At 42.8% G+C, this 22042-nt stretch overlaps 2 protein-coding genes and 2 long non-coding RNA genes across 4 annotated transcripts in view; all 4 read right to left on the bottom strand.

The window, feature by feature from the left end:
- The window catches only part of LOC141760622 (uncharacterized), a 210709-nt gene that overhangs the window by 131225 nt on the left and 57442 nt on the right, over positions 1 to 22042 (bottom strand). The window lies entirely within an intron of this gene.
- The window catches only part of LOC141760630 (uncharacterized), a 55015-nt gene that overhangs the window by 21005 nt on the left and 11968 nt on the right, over positions 1 to 22042 (bottom strand). The gene's annotated exons all lie outside the window — the stretch shown is intronic.
- On the bottom strand, positions 1882 to 7764 carry fgf4 (fibroblast growth factor 4). The gene is made up of 3 exons (XM_074623453.1): positions 7069 to 7764; positions 5156 to 5259; positions 1882 to 2091 (listed from the first exon to the last, which is right to left on the bottom strand). Exons 1-3 carry the CDS (start codon positions 7517 to 7519, stop codon positions 1915 to 1917), a joined length of 732 nt encoding a protein of 243 aa, XP_074479554.1. The 5' UTR covers positions 7520 to 7764; the 3' UTR covers positions 1882 to 1914.
- On the bottom strand, positions 15960 to 21429 carry fgf3 (fibroblast growth factor 3). Its single transcript, XM_074623440.1, has 3 exons — positions 18597 to 21429; positions 17662 to 17765; positions 15960 to 17197 (listed from the first exon to the last, which is right to left on the bottom strand). Exons 1-3 carry the CDS (start codon positions 18847 to 18849, stop codon positions 16808 to 16810), a joined length of 747 nt encoding a protein of 248 aa, XP_074479541.1. The 5' UTR covers positions 18850 to 21429; the 3' UTR covers positions 15960 to 16807.

The raw sequence follows: 22042 nt of genomic DNA, 5'->3' as shown, positions 1-22042 counted from the left end.
GCTGAGATGTTGCAGAGGAGTTTTAAACAGCCCCACGTTAACAAGAGATGCTACTGGACTAGCAGACAGTGACTTTTGCACTTATTCTAACAACAACCTGACATATCTCACAGTAGTGATCCCGCCTGGCTCGGATCGGCCTCCGCATCCACAGCTGGTTTGCAGGAATCACAGCCTAAAGCCACCACAGCGACAGTTTGCATGATATTTGCTTGAGCTATTTGCAACTTAATACCTAGCGTGTGCGTTCGGTCGGCGTGGCCTGCCTCTGCACGCTGATACATCATCACTTCTACTGCAGGCACTCTCACTCAACAGAGAAAAAAACAGTACAATCCCAAACAGGAGTCAAGGCTGGTTACAATAATATGTGCTTTGTGGAATGTTGAAAGTGAGATTTCAAGATAAAAGACTGAATAAGAAAACAGGAGAGCGTAGCAAAAAAGGAAACAAAAAAGAAAAGAAAACAGGTAAAATGTCACCAGTCCTTTCTTTGACCTGGGATGTAGACGATCAGTGGATTTATTCATCAATTTGCACCAAAGTGAGCCAATCAAACGCAACTTCCACCCAGCTCTGTTGGTTTTAAAACTGTCCCCCCCCCCACCCTCCGAAAGGAATACCAGCACCTTCAGTTACTTAGAGGTTATATTTACAAAATATATAAAGAAAAATATAGGGTTACCGGCCCGAGCATATAGTACCGTCCAACAGCTGTCTGTAAATATTTCTCCCATGATTATCCTTTCTAAAAGTAAATCGCAGGGTAAAGATAGCTGGAACGTGACAAGGCGCAACTAGGACAACATGGCCACCAGAGCTGGGCTGTAGTCAACTGGAGAGACTCATGGAGAGACGGAGAGGACACCAACACAAGAGAAGAGACATGTACACTAAACTGAGCTAGTGCATGGGGGCGGCTAGCGCTCGACAAAGTGAGCTTATTTTATCCTGAGTGTGTTGTTGTTCATCACTGCACAGGGAAATAACTGGAGGGGGAAATGCACTTAGTAAATGACACTGACGTATAGGCTGAGAAAGTCCTTCAAAAAAAGACGGAAGATCGTGCTTCAGGATACTGAGATCATTCATGGGATGGTTCCACTTATTTGCTTTCTTGCTTCTTTTTTTCCTGCCAACGTCACGGTGACAAGATGTGATTTGTGTACAGATTAAACAAATGAGATATAACGTGTTAGTTTAAAGGTGTTCAACTGGCACAAAGCCGTCCTGCTTCATACCCAGCAGGCAGACTGATTCCTTCCAGTCCAGTAATAATATCAAAGAGGATGCCGCTCTCTATCTGCAGTCTGATAGGTCTGACCTGAGATTGACAGCAGAAAAGTTCAGAGTTCACCCCCCCTGGCAGGTCTATAAACAGACCAGTGGAGGTCCCCACCGCCCCCCCCAACACCACCTCTCCCCGGCAGTAAGATGATACTGTTTCAATTAGGCTCCAGTGCCACACAAAGGAGCTGGAGCTTTTGGCAATCAGTGCCACTTCTGACACCAAAGACACTCACGCCTCATTTATTTTTTAGTCTAAGACTCAAGAAGGTCCTGTTTGGTTGAACCCAAACCACCAAACAAAAACATATTTTTCCATCATTGCAAAGAAAAAAACATCATTCAGTAGCAGCAAATATCTGATAAATTAGAAAAATGAAAACATAAATTATGTGTTTAGCATCTTTGATCCCCTCTTAAACTCAGTAAAAAGACATCCCCCCTCCTCAAAAAAACATAAATGTTAAACATAAATAAAAAAGAAAAATGAATATATACAAAGCTAAAGCAATATGGTACACTTGCATAAGTGAAAGTGCATCATGGTTTGGAGTCCCCCCAAAGTCCCCCTCCCCACCCCCCACCTCCTCTGTCTCCATATTGAGGTGAAGTCTATTTATGAGGCCACTAGATTCTTGGCAAGAAATGTGTCACCGTCATGGCGGGTGACACTCGGTTTCCTCTTTTTGTTTTGCCGTTCTTACTCAGGCCGATGAACATCCTCGGGTAGACCGCCGACTCGTAGGCGTTGTAGTTGTTGGCGAGGAGCTTCTCTCTGAACTTACACTCGTTGTTGTAGTGTAACTGAAAAGAGAAAAGACGGAGATGTGCGCAGTCAGGATTAGTTGAAAATGCTGATTATTTGAAGGCAGAGACAAAACAAAGATGACGTGACATTTCTGTGTGTGTGTGTGTGTGTGTGTGTGTGTGTGTGTGTGGGGGGGGGGGGGGGGGGTACTGTAAGTCTGTATTGTTCGTTGTGATTACTATCAAACAATTGCTTTATTTCAGACACACAAGACCATTGTACAGTAGCTGTATATAAAAAGTAAGATTATCAAATGATGAATGATGTGAGTGAGGCAGGACTCAGGATCACTGAGTGGAAGAATAGCTGGTGAGCTGGGAATCACGAGGCTCTTTACAATTGAATTTAGTCATTCATTCTCTTGTTGTTAACTAGAATGGCAATCGGAGAGCGCAGACCTCCGCCAAGGTGCCCGAGTACGATTGCCCCCCCCGCCTCCGTTCAGCTTGCGCCATCATCCACGTGTATTTTTGTTTATGTTGAGATCAGCTGTACGTAGCGGAGCATCGTAAAACACTTCATTCAAACTGGACAGAAACAAAATAAAACTCTCCTAAACCGTCGTCGTTACTCTTTCCAACAATCACCAAGTGTGCTTTGGTCGAACTCGACTGTAATTTCACAGAGTTTAATGTGAAAAACGACAAATCTACAGGTGTCCCCCACCACCCCCCACTCTCTCGGTCTCTCTGTCTCTGAAGGAAAGAGGCGGGGTCATGCGTCATCAACGCGTCATCAGTTACACTGCGCATGTGTTATACCCAGAGGTCTTAAGGTTCTGGCTGATCGGAATCTTAAAAAATTCCTGAATCCGGATCATGATCCGGATCGCCATCAAAATCGAATGAATTGTTCATTGTGCCACACCCCACAACAATTTCATTCAAATCCATCACAGACTTTTGGAGTAATCCTGCTAACAGACAAACAAACAAACAAACTAACAAACCAACGCCAGTGAAAACATAACCTCTTCCTAGGCCGAAGGTAACCAGGTAGTTTCTATTTGTCCACACATTGGTGATCAGGTGTGGATTGGGTCGCACCAGGTATTCGTAAATTCATCACTAAGTTTGTGTGTAAGGCAAGTCCTTCTGTAACTAGCGGGTTCCACAGCAGCATCACGAGCCGTTACACATTGCATCTGAAAATACCAGTTGCAGGGGACAAACCATACAATATACGTAAATGCTACAGTATAGTCCTTTGTACATGTAGGATTGATTTTTTCATACGTCTGCATACATGAAGAAATGTTTGTGTTTCAGGTCACGGAAGACTAGAAAGGAGCTATATGAATGCAAGACCATTTACCATATTTTTTGTAATTTGAGATATATTGTGTTGTTTTTGTCAATTGTAATTAAAAATCTTCCCAGTTTACATCATTATTAAACAGCATTTTTCACAACTGCCAGGTCAAATACGTTAACCGTGTACCATATAACTTTTTTTCACAACAATGACCGGCTCGCTGTACATTATCCCGCTTATTACACGGCTACTTACTGAAGAAATCAATATTTTGACACAAAAACAGTCCGCCAGAGTCCGACATCAGAGCTGCGCCCATAGCAACGGTCTGTCATACATAACAACGGTCTGTTATAAATAGCAACGGTCTGTTATAAATAGCAACGGTCTGTTATAAATAGCAACGGTCTGTTATAAAGAAATTACAGACCGCAGAACGCCGTGATTGACCAATCAGAATCGAGTATTCAACACAGCCGTGTAATAAATATTCAGTAATAACTTCTCTTTCCGTAGAACTAGCCACTAGTGGTGCAACTTGTTTAATTCTAATTTAATTATTAAGTTGGTGATGTGCAAATCTCCATCTAGTTAACACTTATGCAACCTGCTCCTGAACCCCATCTGGATTTTAGGAATTTTCCCGTGAGACATTTTAGTTTCAGCGATTGAAAGCTAACATCGACGGCACCGAGGTCATGCCCTCTGTATATTTTCTGGGAAAAAATCTGGAGGGACAATGGTGATTATTTTTTATGACAGTTCCAGTACTTTTAGACTTAAAGGTAGGGTTGGTAGTACTGTTCAAATATATATATTTTTGTTATATTAGTTTAAATTCACCTTACATCCCTACAGCAATTAATAAATCGAATGCTCTGACAAAAAAAAAGGGACCTTCGCTCAATACTAATTGTTACTGAATAGAGCCTGAACACATCACAGTGTAAATCAATGACACCTTTCCGTGTTGAAATCAGCACAATATTCACAATTATAGCATTATCAGGGAAGGTCTCGGGCCTCGCCCCCTCAGCTGTTCAGGTTGGACCCTAGGCCGGACTACGGTGCAGCGGCCCAACGTGCTGCTCACCCGGGATTGGATCCTGGTCTGGCACGGCAGGGAGGATCCTACTGTAACATTCTAGTTTTTAAGAAATCTTGTCGGTTGTGAGTTTACTGCGTCCCAAACACATTTTCTATCGTCCCTGGGACGCCGTTAGTCTCCAGCCCTGAGTAGAAAAACGAGTACTTTTAATGTTTTCAGAACTTTGGCATCAACTCGGTACCGAAGTATCGGTTCTCGTAACTCCCCTAGTGTGCGTGTCAAACTCCGACACAGAGAGCAGAGGAGTGCGCCTGTAAATGACACCAAAATGTGGTAGAGACTCTCAGTGTCACAGAGCATAGTTTTTTATCACATGACTATTTTGGTACAAATGTTTACTCACCAGCGTGGCAGAGAGCCTTCTGAGATTTAAATCGACCCACATTTGGTGCTTAATTTTGGAGCCTGTTTACGTTCATTATGATAATTGTGGGTGAGTGTCTTTTGGAGGGAGGTCTGAAGGGGACGGACTGTCAATGTTGATGACTTGGTGACGTTCTCTCTAGATTCAGGGACTCTTGGAGCTAGAGCTGCTAGCTAATTTCATTGGAAAAGAGTTTGCAACACTGGACTCAGTTTTTCAGTTGGATAATCTTTCAAATCGAGTGCACTCTGGCTAGTTTCTCAGCATCACCAACCCTAGCTTTAATGTGTATGTATGTGTATGTGTAAGTCAGTCACAGTGTTGGTGCACTCACAGATCCGTAGAGCTTTCCTCGCCGGTTCATGGCCAGAAAGAGTCTGCTGCGAACGCCCAGCAGAGTCACCACTCCTCTCTCCACCGGAGAGATCTGCAAAAGACCTGCAGGGAAAAACAAAGCACACACACACACACACACACACACACACACACACACACACACACACACACACACACACACACACACACACACACAGTCAAACACACCGGTCTGCTGGAGGGAACCAAACCTGCTGCTCCGCACAGACACTGACATACATTACAGGACGTGTGTCCCCGAAGATGAGCTGTTTACTCAGAAAGCTGTAGGATTCAGTTTCTATCTGAGATTGGAGCTATAAATGCTGATGAGCACTGACATATTTAAACCTTTTACAGGTGATGCAGTGTGTCAACTATGTGATGCTCAGTAACACAAGTACATTCATTTTAGTTAGGTGTGGCAGCCTGATCTCATTGTAGATTTTTGTCAATAAAGGGGTGAAGAATTGTGAACTGTGTGAACTCAAACTGTCAATTCAAACTGAATTTTACAAGTAGAGTACTGAAATCCTGATCTTAACCAAGGTAATCTAACCGAATCCCAAAACTGGGCTTAAACATGACTAAAATATCTCAGAATATTTGATGAAAAATAGAGCTGTACCATTCAGCTTGATGTCATGTGACAATTTGTGGCTTACAAAAAGACCAATATTTCCTCTGAGGTTTGGTTGCTAACACTCAACAACTGACCAAATAACAACATCTGGTCAGTCATCACTCATTATTGCATTCTTTTGTACATCTGTGGAGGTAAATGACATTAAATGCGGTGCCATTTACTGATGCAGTTTCTCACTTGGCCTTGACAAGCTGGTGGGTTACAGCAGTGTCCTTTGTTCCTGCCATCATTTTACAAATGTTTTACAGTGGCTTGAATTCCTCACAGAGATTTTTCTGTAATGTATCTCCTCGAATCTTTATGCCTTGTCTCAAAATAGTTCAGAGGCAGCACAAAAACACCCCAACATGTTTGAAGTTCTCCAAGGCAGCCTGTCAATTCCACAGCTCGCCCTTCATGCCACTCAGATAGTAGGAGCACACTTCACAAAGCCGGGATGACAGGGATTAGATTTGACATGAAAGGTAAATAGATATTTGTTATTCTTCGTGTCTGCAAATGCGAGCCCGGTGTATGACCATGTCTTGGCCAGACTGCTGGGGTTAATCTGTCTTAACAGATGGGTCTATGCGCTGTGTCCTAACTTTAGGTGCTGGCTGGGCTGCTGCCTGGATCACAAGCGAGCTCTGGTTACACACAAGTCAGGGCTAGAAAGAACCAGCACACATAATGCTCAGAGGCACTACGGAAGGCCTCCAGATGTTGGATCAATAGCCTCATCTGGAAACCAGGAGCAGCAGGAGCTCATATAGGCTCAGTATTATAGGTATATAGGTATTTTTATATCCGGTATATGTTTTTGTACTTTGTACTACTAACTTTTTTACTGCCTTTTTACTAACATGTTTTGCACTATGGAACTGTGATGCTGGAAACTTGAATTTGCCTAGGGATCAATAAAGTTACTATCTATCTATCTATCTATCTATCTATCTATCTATCTATCTATCTATCTATAGGTCTAGTATTGATTGGAGTGAAAAGTTAAGGTTTGGATCAGCAGGTGGTTTAGTCAGTGACTGGAAACATCTAAATAATAGGCTATTGTTTTAGTTATTACTTTATATATTCAAAGCGTATAAAAAAATAATTTATCAGCTTTGTTAGTAACTTTGTTGTTCTTGTTGTTTAAAACCAACCATCCTGTGAGAAACTGAGAGTTACAATAAAAGCGTCAAAAGTGAGGAAATAAAATAAATAATCAGCTGCTTTAATATCAAATTAATAAATAAATTTAACAAACTTACTGTGTCGGTTTTCGTTGTGTACTCCCGTTATTTTCCCGTCCGGTAACACCTGAATGTGAAAGCCGATTCCCACGTTGCAGTAGAGGCGTCTCAGCCTCTTGATGCCCAGGAGGTAGTCTCCGTCCCGGCTCACCTCCTCCCGCTTCTCCCCCGGGATCCGCGCCAGGGACCGGGAGTACAGGGCCTCCAGGCGGTCCGCCGTGACGTTCAGGCTGGGGGCGCCTCCCGCCAGTCCGGTCACCAGGCCCAGGACCAGGACGGTCCTCAGGGCCGCCAGAGAGCCCATCCCGGGTCGGGCTCTGAAAGCAGCCTCCCGGCGTTTGCCTTTCCAATGAAGCGAGAATAAGACGAAACAGTAGCGGCAGCAGCAGCAGCGGACGCGGCGGCGGCAGCAGCGGCAGCGCGGCGGAGCGGAGCGCGGCGGAGCGGAGCGTGTGGAAGTGTCGCTCATTCCCAGACCGACAGGCGCACTGGCTTACTGCAGCTCCGGAGCGACATTGATCTGCATGGACGCCGCGCAGCCATGCCTCTATATTTATACCTGCAGACACATTACATCACAGTTCCACACTTAGGAGAGAAAATCTTAACAAACTAAGTTTTAACAATCAGGACGCAACCAAAACAGAGTGAAATAATAGCTGTGTGTGTTATCTGAGAGAAAATAAGTCACACAAGTTTGTAGAAAAGACATGAATAAAGGCGTTATTATGATAAAAAAAAACTTCTTTGTGTGATCATTATCAGCAGCAGAATATCATAATTTATGTATGGGAGGATGTAAAATAGGAAACGGCCAAGTTAACAGGCGGTGGTGTCGAGACAGGAGACAGTTCTATAAATGAACAATAACAGGAAAAAACACAGGTCCAATTCAACCAAATGAAAAACGCGCTAACTTAAGACTGGTAGAAGGGAAATCACGTTCCGGCCCTCAGAGAAAACAATGGCAAGACTAAATAGAGAATTTAAGTATGGTTGTCATTGTTGGCCCAAACTTTACACAGCTCTGACGTGACAACTGAATCACTTGTCCAGTTTGTGAACTGCAATATGTGTTCTTGTAATAAAATAAAATAAACATACAGTACATCCTCCTGCTGAAGAAAGAGTCCCATTAGAAACCTGGAACTCTTGACATTTTTAGTCCTCACAAATGATTTTAGCCTGGTGGTGTGTTGTAAATGTTATTTCATTACACCCTAAAGTTAGTTTTTTTGTGTATTCTTATTATTTGATTGTATGTTTCTTTTCTGCTCTAAAAGCTTGCCCTTTTCTGTTTCATATCCAGGGACATTGTTGATGGCTCACACAGGGAAACCCAGCGAGCTCACCATTTTATTTGCAGATGCCACCATTGGACTTTCAGTTTGGTGCATTATAATTGTTTTAAAGGTCCCATATTGTAAAAAGTGAAATTTTCAGGTCTTTTATACTATAAAGCAGGTTTAAGTGCTATATATAAATACTGTTAAACTATCAAAAAGCTTACTATACGGAGAAATACACGCAGCCCGTATTCAGAAATTGTGTGTTTGAAACAAGCCGTTAGGATTTCTGTCCATTTGTGATGTCACAAATATACAATATTTAGACCATTACACGATTTTAAACATAAACATTCTAAATGTGTCCCAGTTTATATCCTGTTGCAGTGTATACAAATAACATCAGCTGACAGGAAGTAAACATGGAACCAAGCTGTTGCCTGGCAATGCAATTCCATTGCAATTCCGTTGCAATTCCGTTGCATGCACTAAAATGGAGCGTTTCAGACAGAGGGTAAATACAGGTATACTCAGGCAGACATTTATGAGGAAAATAATTTTTTTTTTTTAACATTACAGCATGTAAACCTGTTCTAGTAGAAACACAAAATACAAGTATGAACCTGAAAATGAGCATGATATGGGACCTTTTAAGACAGCAAAACTCAAATGCGTCTCTGAAATACTATGTTTTTTTGTTAAATGATTTGTTGTTAGATTATAATAACTAACTGGTGTCATGGCAGCGTGCCTTTGATGTGTGTCATTCCGATGCACTGGTGCATTGCTTTTGATGTCGATTGAAATAAAGCAAACTAAATGGCTCCCCCTCCCTTTATTTCACCATTTCATCAATGCTATTATCCCTGCAATATATGTCAAGCGCTACCATTTACCCTCCCTGTCGAGTGTCCTATTATGTATCTCTATGTTGGAGCACTAAAGGTCTTCCCTGTCTGTCACCCCCAGAGACAGAGTCCTTTGATCTCTGGGGTGGCTCGGTCCTGCTCCTCATTGACCACGCATGAAACGTTTTCTCACGTTCACATTTGGCTGATCCTCAATGTACGGTCGACGTTGTTTCTTTGTGTGCTGCCAAATGGCTCCATGAATGCAGTCAGATCTTAGAGACAATCCCGTGGTGTCGAGGCGCCTAGGTTGATAACTATCAAAACCCCAAAAATGGCTGACATACCAGTCAGGTCCAACAGGACCCAGTCTGGACCCAGTAGTCCATCAAACCTCCAGGGAGGCTGTCAAGGACCAGAAAAGGGCCATCATATAAAACCAATCGACCTCCAGGCCAACTCGTGGACCACTGGACCTCCAGGACAACTGATGGACTCCTGGACCTCAAGAACAATTTATTGACCACTGGACCTCCAGGACAACTTATGGACTCCTGGATCTTCAGAACAACTTATTGAACACTGGACCTCCAGAACAACTTATTGACCGCTGAACGTCCAGAACAACTTATTGACCACTGGACCTCCAGGACAACTGATGGACTACTGGACCTCCAGAACAACTTATTGACCGCTGAACGTCCAGAACAAAGTATTGACCACTAGACCTCCAGAACAACTTATTGACCACTGAACCTCCAGAACAACTTATTGATAACAGAATCTCCAGAACAACTTATTGACCACTGGACCTCCAGGACAACTGATGGACTCATCAAGCTCCAGAACAACATACTGACCAACTTATTGACAACTGGACCCCCAGAACTACTTACTGACCACTGGACCACTGGAAAGAGAACTTATGGGCCGCTAGACCCTCAGGACCTTATGGGCTAATGGACTGCTAGACCTTCAAGACAACTGATTGTGAAACTTGCGCAAGATGCTTAAGGTTAGGCATTGGCCTTGAATAGTTAAGGTTAGGCATTGACCTTGAAGAGGTAAGCTTAGGCATTGACCTTAAATAGTTAAGGTTAGGTATTGACCTTGAATAGTTAAGGTTAGGCATTGACCTTGAATAGTTTAGGTTAGGCATTGATCTTGAATAGTTAAGGTTAGGCATTGATCTTGAATGGTTTAGGTTAGGCATTGATCTTGAATAGTTAAGGTTAGGCATTGATCTTGAATGGTTAAGGTTAGGAACTGACCTTGCCTAGTTTAGGTTAGGCATTGACCTTGAATAGTTAAGGTTAGGCACTGACCTTGAATACTGACATTGAATAGTTAAGGTTAGGTACTGACCTTTAATATTGACCTTGAATAGTTAAGGTTAGGAACTGACCTTTAATATTGACCTTGAATAGTTAAGGTTAGGCATTGACCTTGAATAGTTTAGGTTAGGCACTGACCTTGAACAGTTAAGGTTAGGCATTGACCTTGAATAGTTTAGGTAAGGATAGGTCGTCGGGCAGCGAGTCTTGTGAGAGTTTTTGCAATTTGCGGGTTACCTTCTAGACACAACCACTGGTTGACCACAGGATCTCCAGAATGACCGACGCAACACTGGACCTCTAGAATCTGAGCCGGGCGGTTCAGAGTGTTCCTGTAAGTGAGGACCTGAAGACGTTTGTGTGCCGACCAGACCAGCAAGTCCTGTTCTGTTGCTGTCCATGGTTCTGTAATCTCCTATTAACACTTTAAAATAACATTAAGTTGAGGTGTTTCTCTCCAGTCACGCTGGGTTTTGTAAGTTACAGTATGTACAGCTTTATATTTTGTTTATGTTGTACTGAAGCCATTGTGGTTTTAGGTTGCATGTACGCAATGAATTATGCTGAGGGAAAGAGGTTTTAGATTTCACTGGGTGACAGCTGCAATTCAGATCCTAAAATGTCTCAACATTCAACACAAGCATTCGTTCACTGACTTGTTTATTCAACACTTCCAAAGCTATGCACTGCATCTTCTTTATAATTCATGAACACAGGACAACGACATTGCTTTTTTATTTTACTTTCAATCAAAAAGAATTATCACTGATTATAACTATGGAAACCATGCTTGTGTTGACCCAGGCACAGCACAGTCTCCCTTTGTCTTTTTGCTGGGCCCGAGCATTTTTTCAACCAAAAATCAACCTTAAAGGTCCCATATTGTAAAAAGTGAGATTTTTATATTATAAAGCCGGTTTAGGTGCTTTATAAATACTGTTAAACTATCAAAACGCTCACTATATGGAGAAACACACACAGCCCGTATTCAGAAATTGTGCGTTTGAAACAAGGATTTCTGTCCATTTGTGATGTCACAAATATACAATATTTAGACCATTACACGGTTTTAAACGTAAACATTCTAAATGTGTCCCAGTTTATTTCTTGTTGCAGTGTATGTGAATAACATCAGCTCACAGGAAGTAAAACATGGACCCAAACTGTTGCCTATCAACGCAATTCCGTTGCAATTCCGTTGAAATGCACTAAAACAGAGCGTTTCAGAAAGAGGGTGAATACAGGTATGTTCAGGCAGACAATATGAGGAAAATAAAGTTTTTTTTTAACATTACAGCATGGGAACACAAAATACAAGTATAAACCTGAACATGAGCACGATATGGGACCTTTAAAAGCTGGAAGACCCTCAGAAAAAAAAGTGGTGTACATAAAGTGTACATACAGTGCACAGAAAGTGAGTTCATCTTCTGAATGTTGTGTTCATGGAAACTTAATTTAGTCATTATTCTGGAAAAATTCAAACTATAATTCTTTCCCTTATTCCCCTTTTTATTCCTTGCATATATGCTGCAGTAATAACCAGCTAATATAGTCTAACCATCTAATGTATGAGACACTAAACATTAATCTGTTCAGATATCAGCCGGAATTCATGTCACACATGTCTGTAAGGTGTGAAAAGGTGTGCTACCTGTGTAATATGTATATCCAGTGTCATGTTCTGTGTATCCAAACAGAGGAAGAGAGACATTTCCTCTGATATTGTTGGCACAGTACAGCTGGATGCCGGCCAGCTAGACAGCTGTCACTGAACTGCTGCCAGACTGGATTCGCTAAGTGACTTGTACCGATGAATTTGTCTACATTACGTAATTCCCTGAATAAAATGCTTAGCTTTTATTGCCACATACTGTCTTTCGAAGGACTTCTGTAGAATAATTTCTCATCCAGGCTTATGTTTAGTTTTTAAAAGCAAAACATTTAAGTAGCTTTTTTTTCTAAATATTCAGATGATTGGGGTAAATATGTCAAACGTGTTTGTAACTGTGTTCAACTATGGTTTAAAGGTCCCATATCGTGCTCATTTTCAGGTTCATACTTGTATTTTGTGTTTCTACAAGAACATGTTCCCATGCTGTAATGTTAAAAAAACTTTATTTTCCTTATACTGTCTGCCTGAATATACCTTTATTCACCTTCTGTCTGAAACGCTTCGTTTTAGTGCATTTCAACGGAATTGCGTTGCTAGGCAACAGTTTGGGTCCATGTTTACTTACTTTCAGGTGATGTCATTCACATACACTGCAACAGGAAATAACTGGGACGTATTTAGAATGTTTATTTTTAAAACCCCCTAATGGTCTAAATATTGTATATTTGTGACATCACAAATGGACAGAAATCCTAACGGTCTAGCGTTTTAATAGTTTAACAGTATTTATATAGCACTTAAACCTGCCTTATAATATACAAAGACATGAAAATCTCCCTTTTTACTATATGGGATCTTTAAAGTGGTGTCCTTCAGCTGAGCTTTTGAAAACTTTTCATTCTGTTGGTGAAAAGATGAACATTCTGATATGTGTTGAAACATCACTTTGGGCATGAAGAATAACACTTTATGTCCTTTGCTTTTTTTTAATACTACTAAAAAGTCTGAAATGGTTGGATATTTCCTGTTTTTACTGGCTGCAGGCTTCCTGCAGAAGGCACTGAGCAGCTCTGCCAAACTGAGACTGCATGGTCAAATCACATGCACATTTACATGAGGCAACGGACCACTGGTGTCTGGTAGAGAGGCAGCTATCTGCCTCTAGGGGTCACTGTTTACAAGTGAACACTTCTGTACTGCATTCAGGGACCATGTTTATGTTTAAACCTAATAAATAATAACTAAATGAACAAACTGTCCTCAGTGCTGTGTCACATCTTTGTAAGAAGACTGCTTAAAAAGTCCCATTTGCAACATTCAGTACCAGCAGAGAGCAAGTCTACTTGTAATACACGTGTAACATGATGATGACAGCATAACAAACACCCTGTAGTCATTTGTGTAAAAGGTGTGTGCACTTAAAGAAAAGTCAGATTAAGAAAAAAGTACCTCTTTCCATTAAGGCACTCCTTTTAAAGGGGTTATAAGTTGTAAATAACAACTTCATTAAAGGTCCCAAATCATGCACATTTTCAGGTTCATACTTGTATTTTGTGTTTCTGCTAGAACATATTTACATGCTCTAATGTTAAAAAAAACCTTTTATTTTCCTCATACTGTCTGCCTGAATATCTGTATTCACCCTCTGCCTGAAACGCTCCGTTTTAGTGCATTTCAACAGAATTGCGTTGCTAGGCAACAGTTTGGGTCCATGTTTACTTCCTGTCAGCTGATGTCATTTACATACACTGCAACAGGAAATAAACTGTGAAGCATTTAGAATATTTACGTTTAAAACCACCTGATGGTCTAAATATTGTATATTTGTGACATCACAAATGGACAGAAATCCTAACGGCTTGTTTCAAACTCACAATTTCTGAATACGGGCTGTGTGTGTTTCTCCGTATATTGAGGGTTTTGATAGTTTAACAGTATTTTTTATAGCACTTAAACCTGCTTTATAATATAAAAGACATGAAAAACTCACTTCTACAACATGGGACCTTTAATGAATTATAATAGTCATTTTTAGATCAGTTATAAGTTATAACTTTAATAAGAACATCTTTTTAAGGTTAAAAGGATTGTGAATCCTTGATAAATATACATTTATAACATATATATATATATATACATATATATATATATATATATAATAAATGTTTAATAAGTTGTTAATGAATAGATTTTGGTCCGGATCCTCTGTAGCCAGAAGATACATTTTCACACAGTCCAGTCCAGTCAAAATGATTTTTCACAACCCCAATGTGTTCTTATTAATGGTTTATAACTGTATAATCTATTTATAAATGTATTTATTTCTTATAAGGCAGGTCATTAGTTACAACTTGTAAACCTTTATAAAGGGTGGCTTTATTAGAGAGGCCTTTTACATGAACACACAGATTTTCCAGGGAACACCTAGAAGGACAAACATGTGTCCCATTAAGTCCCAGCTTACTGAAGCTGTGGGGAAAGGGATCCTCTGTGGCTCACCCTCTGAATGATAGGCTCACAATGATTTAAGTAATATGTAATTCACATCCAAATGCTCTCCAAGGAATCCTTCAGCCCGGCGAATATTACAGCTGAATGTGTTTTTTATTGCCCGGCCGGTAACTCTTAGTAGGACGTCATGGACAGAAAGGGCATGTAGAGAGACAATCAGAAGATTACCGTTGTTAAGTGCAACAGACACAAAAGGCCCATAACCTCTCTGAAGTCCCGCATTCCTGTTGAGTAATACTAGAGTTTGGCATTCATAACAAGCCATAGCAAGGTGTTATACTTTGTATGACACAGTTTCTGCTTTCAGGAGGGCCTGCCTTGTTTATCAACTCTGTGGCTTTTTGGTCGGTGTTTCAAAAAAAAAAAAAAAAAAAAGCCCAAAAGTCTCAGGCGACATCGCTTCCCAGGCCCCCCTTGGGAGGAGCTATTGTCCGGGCAACAGGAAGCCTCCCCAGCCCGCAGGTATAGAATGACAAGGCTTTATACGCTGCTACCTATAGATGGGAGCGAGGCAAGGCAAAAACCTGAACATCCAAAATAGTCCCCAATGCTGCTTGTGACGAATTTTGCATTGATGGCCGTCTTTGTAGTTTCTGCTTGGTCCGTTTTGCGGCAACAGGTGCAGCACTTTAACAAAATGAGCTGCAGCGGGGGGAGAGGGATAATGTCAAATGTAGAGAGAGAGAGAGAGAGGCAGAAAGAGGTGGGAGGGGGGGGTTACAGCTCTAAATGTGCACCCCCCTAAGTTGTAATAAACCTAGCTAACCTAGTGTAACTAACAGCCACACCTGTTTACAACAGCTCTACACAGCAGGCTGCTCTCTATTCAATGGTCCCAAAAGTCATTATTCGACTATATGTGTATTTTAATACTAAAATATACTAAGAAACTATGAGATAATCCTCAGGTTTGACCATTCCAATGTATTGACAGTATGATAGCTTTTATTTTACAGTTAAATCAAATGTAAATGTGGTAACCCTGTCCCGTGTGTGATTAAGGAAAGGTAGAGAAGTCCATCATGTCTTTGTTCAAGTCCTGCTGTTAAAAACATGTGTTTTTGTTTGTATCATTTTTACTTAGTATGTGATATCAAAACCTCGTTTTCAGAATTTCAACATGGAAGCTCACGATGAGATCGATCATTGTGAAAGAAAACACACACACACGGGTTCAGCTGCATCGTGTCCACGGCTGATCTCTACTAAACCACAAGAACACAGAGGATAGGATATTATTCCACGTCTGTGAAGACAAACTTTGGCTGCGAAAACTTGTTTGAACAAAATCAAAGAACAGTTGTTTCCTCGGGTCAGTACCATTGTGTTTTATATTGGAACCAGGGTGGTGAGAGAAAAAACTATGAAACAAACAGCAACACTGGTAAAAATGCAGAGATAGTATTATCAATAACTTACAACACAGGCACCAAATAAATATTCATGTCATTAGTAAAAAATATACAAAGTACATCTTTCAGTTTACAGACAGTAGACTATCACATTGTAACGTAAAAATACAGCCGACCACGTCCGTCTCACACCGAGCTCCCTTTGCCTCTTAATGTGAATCTGACATTAAAAGTGCTTTGCTGAATAAAAGTCCTCTCTTCGGTATTCATCATATTTGTTAGCACTTCAAATGACCAAAATATTGTATAATATACTGTTTGTGAAATGAAAAGCTATAAAGTCACTGTACATGCATAGTGCATACTGTATTTACAATAATAGAAGCACTTTTAAAAGCTTTTTTTCTCAGTGTGAAATTGATGGTGAAATCGTTTCTTGTACAAAAGTAGAACTTTTTACAAAGTACGATGGAAGTTTTCAACTATATTAATACATTTGTTTACACAACAGTAGCATTTAAAAAAAAGTCGGACGTCAGTAAATAGAAAATTACACAGCTGTGTGTGTCAAAGTCTCTTGAAGGGGAAGATTTGATATATGTGCCCCAACGCTCTGTCTTTCCTTCTTCTATAGTTCGTTTTCTGTGCATCAACAACAACAACAAACTGGTGCTAATCCAGAGCGCAGAATCCGAGCCGTTCTCCCAACATCCTCCGCTGCAATCAGGCTGCAGCATGTGCCGAGATCCGGGGGTGCATGTTTGGACGAGTCAGAGGTGCCGTGGGGTCAGCTCCCATCTAAAAAGTCTGCTCAGTCATCTGACCGTCTGCCCCGGCCTTTCCTGGCGCGATGTCGCCGTCTGCGGCGGTCGCCTCGGCCACTGTGGTGATGCGTGTGGTGGTGGTGGTGCTGTGCGCTCTGACTGTCTCTCAGCCGCCTCACCATCTCGTGGTCCTTGTTGCCCAGCACCCGAGGCAGGAACAGCGACGCTTTGTCCGTGCTCCGGGTTTTAAAGCCTCGCCGTGGCCGGCCTTTGCCGTTAATGGAAACGTACCACTGGCGCTTAGCGCTGGCCCGCCGCTTGCTGCCGCTGCCCCCACCCGGCAGCGCCTGCTCAGTGGAATGGTGGCGGGACGCGTAGGTGTTGTACCCCAACTCGTGGATCCGCTCCACAAATTCACACTCTTTGTTGAACACTTCCTGGGGAGATGAGAAAGAAAGAACCAGTGAGCCACGTTTGTCATGCGGCTTACCGTATGTTTTTGATTCAACCTCTCAAAGACGCTGTGAGTGTTTGCATTGCACTCATCTCCCACAACCTCTGCCACTGCTATCAGCCATAAAACAATAATTCAGGCCAGAGCGACACTGTAATGTTACCGCATTAAAACCTTTGTTATATTTGAGGCTTGCCGTATGTTTTTGATTCAACCTCTCAAAGACGCTGTGAGTGTTTGCATTGCACTCATCTCCCACAACCTCTGCCACTGCTATCAGCCATAAAACAATAATTCAGGCCAGAGCAACATGTGATGTTACAACATTAAAACCGTTGTCATATTTGAGGCCTTTAAGCTGCTGCCTCTGGTCCGGCGTCAGCGGGGAGCTGTATGTGTTGAAGAGAAGGTAACACATTTAGATGACGAGATGACATCTGTACCCACCGAGGCATACAGCCGTCCTTTATCGTTCATGGCCAGATATCTGCCGGAGAAAAGCCCTTTTATGGCCACGACACCCACGTCCACCGCCGTGATCTCCATGATGCCTGCAATACAGAGAAACATACAACAGTGAGATGACATACCAGCTGTATAACCTCTGCTCTGTGGCTCCGGGGATGTTTTAAGAAGATTCATTATGGTTCTAAAGTCTTTCAAAGATGTATTGATCGCTCCACTGACAACACTCGGTAAGCAGTTCTAAAACACAACAAGTTAACTTATGTAAAACAAAACGACACATTTTGTCATACTTCCAATAAAAGAAATTAATTTCCGGTTGTGTTTACCGCCTCCTTCTCCTATTATTATTATTATTATTGGCTTTTTGAATCAGTGCTTGATCAGTCAGGGGCCCAGTGCACGCTGCACACGCACGGCTCTAATGGACATCACCTTTGTCCCGCCTGGATCTTACACTGTGTCTGATAGGCTACACTTCCAATAGAGATTAACCTGTGACATGATTTCACACGCACACACACACACACGCGCGCGCGCGCGCGCGCGCGCAGGCTACCTATCACGGACGCGCTCCGCTGAAGTAACTGACAGTGAAACTCTGATAGATTCACCTTGTCAGAGTTTACTAATGACACAAACAAATAAATAACATCCAAATATTATGCATACTACACATTTTTAATACATTTAAAGCTATATTAATAAACTTAATGTCTCGTTTCATTCCACAAATCTGCAATTTAATTATTTTTTATTTTTTATTTTTTTTAAAAAGCTTTCTTTAAACAAATAATAAAACATAAAACATAAAACATTTGTAATAAAATCTATCACATGTGTCACATGAACCTCTATATCTTAATATATCTGTGTAGGTGAACTTCTCTGTGCGTAAAAGTTGAGTGACTACTCACTGAACGGGTCGTTCTCCTCCAGTGATCCATCTATCTTCCCGTTAGGATGAATCTGTAGATGGTATTTGGTAGCGCAGTAGAGTTTCCTTCGTCTCGGTGCTCCTCCGAGGTGTTCATAGACTCCTCCGCGGCCCCCGGCGTCCCTCCGCGGCCGGGGGTCGCAGGCCTGGCCCTGTGCGCAGCGGGCCCCGCGGGGACTAACGGGCTCCACCAGCAGGCTCAGCAACAACACCAGCACATGGATCGTCAGCATTGTGGCATGGCCGTGGAGCAACGATAGTGGTGGAAAAAAATGTTAAAAACCTCTTGTCCGGCTCTCGGGGGTCCCATTAAAGAGTCGGGGCCCCGGCGTTGGAGAGCTCCATCCGAGCCCCGAGAAGACGCTCCGCTGACGTACAGACAGACAGACAGCTCCACCAGCCGCCCACCGCTCCTCTCTGCTGCTGCTGCTGCTGCTGAAAACCCCCCTCCTCCTGCGGGTCTGACTGAGAGCCTCTGCTCCGGCTGGAGCGCAGATATAAAAGAAGCTTGTGGCGACAATAGGCTGAACTCCGACCAATTGATACAAAGGAAAGGGGGTAGGCAAAAGGTATCGGCTCTGTGTGAAGTGAGAGACTGCGGCGTGGATAAAATTACACAGTGGCTGAGTGCGGAACAGCTCTCTCCTCTGAACTCCTCTTCTGAAATATCCTGAAAGAGCAATTAGACATCCCAAATTATACAGGCGGGCTGAGCCTGCAGGCAGGCTCTGCAACAGGTGAGGAACAGGACTGTCCTTTAAAAAACACACTTAACTTATTACAACTTTGTCAACTGAATTCAGACTTTTAGGCCTCTCCCCTCTCATCTCTCACACTGGAGGATTTCCATTTGGCCACTGTGGGACACAACTTTACCTTCCAAATCTTAAGAAGCATTCTGAGTGTTCAGAACTTTGACTTTTGGGTGGTCCGCATCTACCTGAAGTATAGATACATTCGTCAGGTGCTTGCCGAGCGACAGTGAACAGTGTCCCAGACTTCTTTCCCATCAGGAGAGGCTGAGGTCATTACTTCTGTAATATGTCTTGAATCGGAGCTCCTCGCTGGCAGCACAGTCCTGCAGAGATCCAGAGTTCTTCCAGAGGTGGTGACCCGCCTCCACTGCGGGTTAACTTGGGAATCAAACGTCTTCGCTCAGCAGTTTAAAGTCTCTTCTCCTAAAGTATTTAGATGCCCCTTCCTCCTCCTGACCTGTAAGCATTGCCCCGCTGACGCTGAGGGGTCGTTTTCTGTTCAAGTTAAGACAGAAAGACAAATGAATGAAGTCTCTCCATGTGCTCCTCACGCCACCAGAACCCTCTCTGTCTGTGCCTTAATTCTTCATCCTCCACCCGAGCAATGGATTTTTGTCCCAGACTTTTTTCCCATCCCTAATGCCCCGGCTCTGGCTAGGCAGCAGCCGGTGGGCGGAAGAGCAGCAGGCTAAATGACTACTGCCTAAATTGCTTCCATCTTGGTCGCATTATGGTTTGCATTCTGGTAATTAGCACCATCATCTACAAATCTCTCTGCCCTTTGGCGCTGCTCCACCGCTGCTACGAGGGCCTCTTGCCTGAGAATCCCCCAGAGAGTCGACGGTTAATTTGTCTTCCCCTCCCATACATCACCGGCTAGCTGCCTCTGTCACTTTATTTACCCCCGATGATCAGAAAAAAGGCAGCTCTCTTTTTAATTACAAATGTGTGCGCGTGTATGTATGCGCTCAGAGACCCCTCGCGAGTCAGACAACACACCGAAACATCAGCCGGGGCCGTGTGTGTAACGGCGGTCGTTCTGGTGGCCGTTTCTAAGTGAGACGCTCTTGATGTGGTTAAATGCTGGAAGAGGGTGGAACCTCAGATGTGGCTTGCTGTTTCTCTCAGAAACTATTTTAATTACGCTCCCCTCCGCGCCGCCCACAAAGCGTCCCAGCAATAAGCAGGGCAAACGCTCTCAATTTGTGAGGCGCTCGTGCACACACACTCACATCTTCCTCTACACATTAGGATACGTTTGTTGTTTGTAATTTTCGAAGATGCCAGTGAAACAGAGCTAAATCAAAACTTCAGGCCTCATTTAGATCTTAACATGGAGATGCATTTGAGCAGGATGGCTTGGTCCCCTCTTCTGAAGGGTTAGGGGTTAGCCCCATTTGTGACCTCAGAACCACGTAGCTCAGGAGTCCTTAATGGAAAAGTCCAATCCTTATATGTTCAGCGGTGGGTTGCATCTTCTTTCCATGCTCTCACAGATGTGCTGGACACGATCATCAAACGCATCTCGAGAGATCACTTGTATTAGATTCCCTGCTCGCTTCAACCACAGCTAAACCAAAAAAAAAAGAAAAGTGTTCTCAGCCATCGAGTGAGAGAGGAGGCTCGCAGCAGCAGCCGTTTGATGCCTCGGCTCGGGGTACAGACTTCAGAACCTCGTCCGACTTATTTGGCAGAGGCAAATCAACTGTGTTTCCGAGCTTTGTTCTGCTATCTACACAATACAGAGTTGACTAATTGGTCCTTCAATGTGGCCGGGGAGCCATTCGAGTTCACATTACACTGCACACTCGCATTCCTGACCGCCTCCACGACGTGGCCGGAGCGATCGGATCCCAGCGCGTCCTCGATGCATTTTTAGGAAGTATTCACACCTGTGTTTAGAAGAAAATGCAAGAGAAAAAGCTCGGCCAATTCTCGATTATTTACCCAACTGAAATATTTCCATCCTTTTGCCATCGTCCACTTGACAAATGAATCCAAACCCAGCCACATGAAGTGCTCTGAGACAAAACCCCAAAGCATACATTTTAACTTTCCCTTTTTTCTCTCCTTCAGGCATGAATGAAAGAAAGAATTGCAGGGCTCCTTTTTTAATTGACCTCCCCAAAATCCCCCCCACCACCACCACCACCACCCCAAAAAACCCTCTTGGCACAAAAGGGTTTCTTTTCTGCAATAATACAAAGGTTATTAGCCAGGTTCTTTTCTTACCCCCCCCCCCCCTTTAGCTGAGGAAAAAGGAGGTACCAGTAATCCAGAGCAAATCAAAATGACCTTTGAACCCTTTCTGCTGTACTTTTTCTCATGGACAGATTTCTTTGGTGAGGCGGTGATCAGAGGGCTGAACCCAGCCGCTGCCTCTCGTCTCCTGACAAATCGCTGCTGAGCCTCTTTTGTCCCCATGACTTTGATCTCACCTGCTTGTCAGGCGCTTCAGAAAGAAGTCTAGTACAGTTCCAGCACACAGCAAACAAATTGGCAACTATTTTATCCTGCCCTCCCTCTTTCTCCCTCCTCTCTTTTATTCCTGCGCAACCCAGTTCAGTCTTCAATATTGGCATGTTGGTTAGGTTAATGGTGTTTCCAAAGCTTAGAAGTAGTTTAGAATAATTCAGTTGGACAATATCATTAAAACAATAATTTTCATCTC

Source organism: Sebastes fasciatus, chromosome 2 (assembly GCF_043250625.1).
Source record: "Sebastes fasciatus isolate fSebFas1 chromosome 2, fSebFas1.pri, whole genome shotgun sequence".
In the NCBI taxonomy this organism is placed as follows: Eukaryota; Metazoa; Chordata; class Actinopteri; order Perciformes; family Sebastidae; genus Sebastes; species Sebastes fasciatus.
The sequence above is the reverse complement of the archived record's forward strand: the minus strand, read 5'-3'. Positions and strand labels throughout refer to the sequence as shown.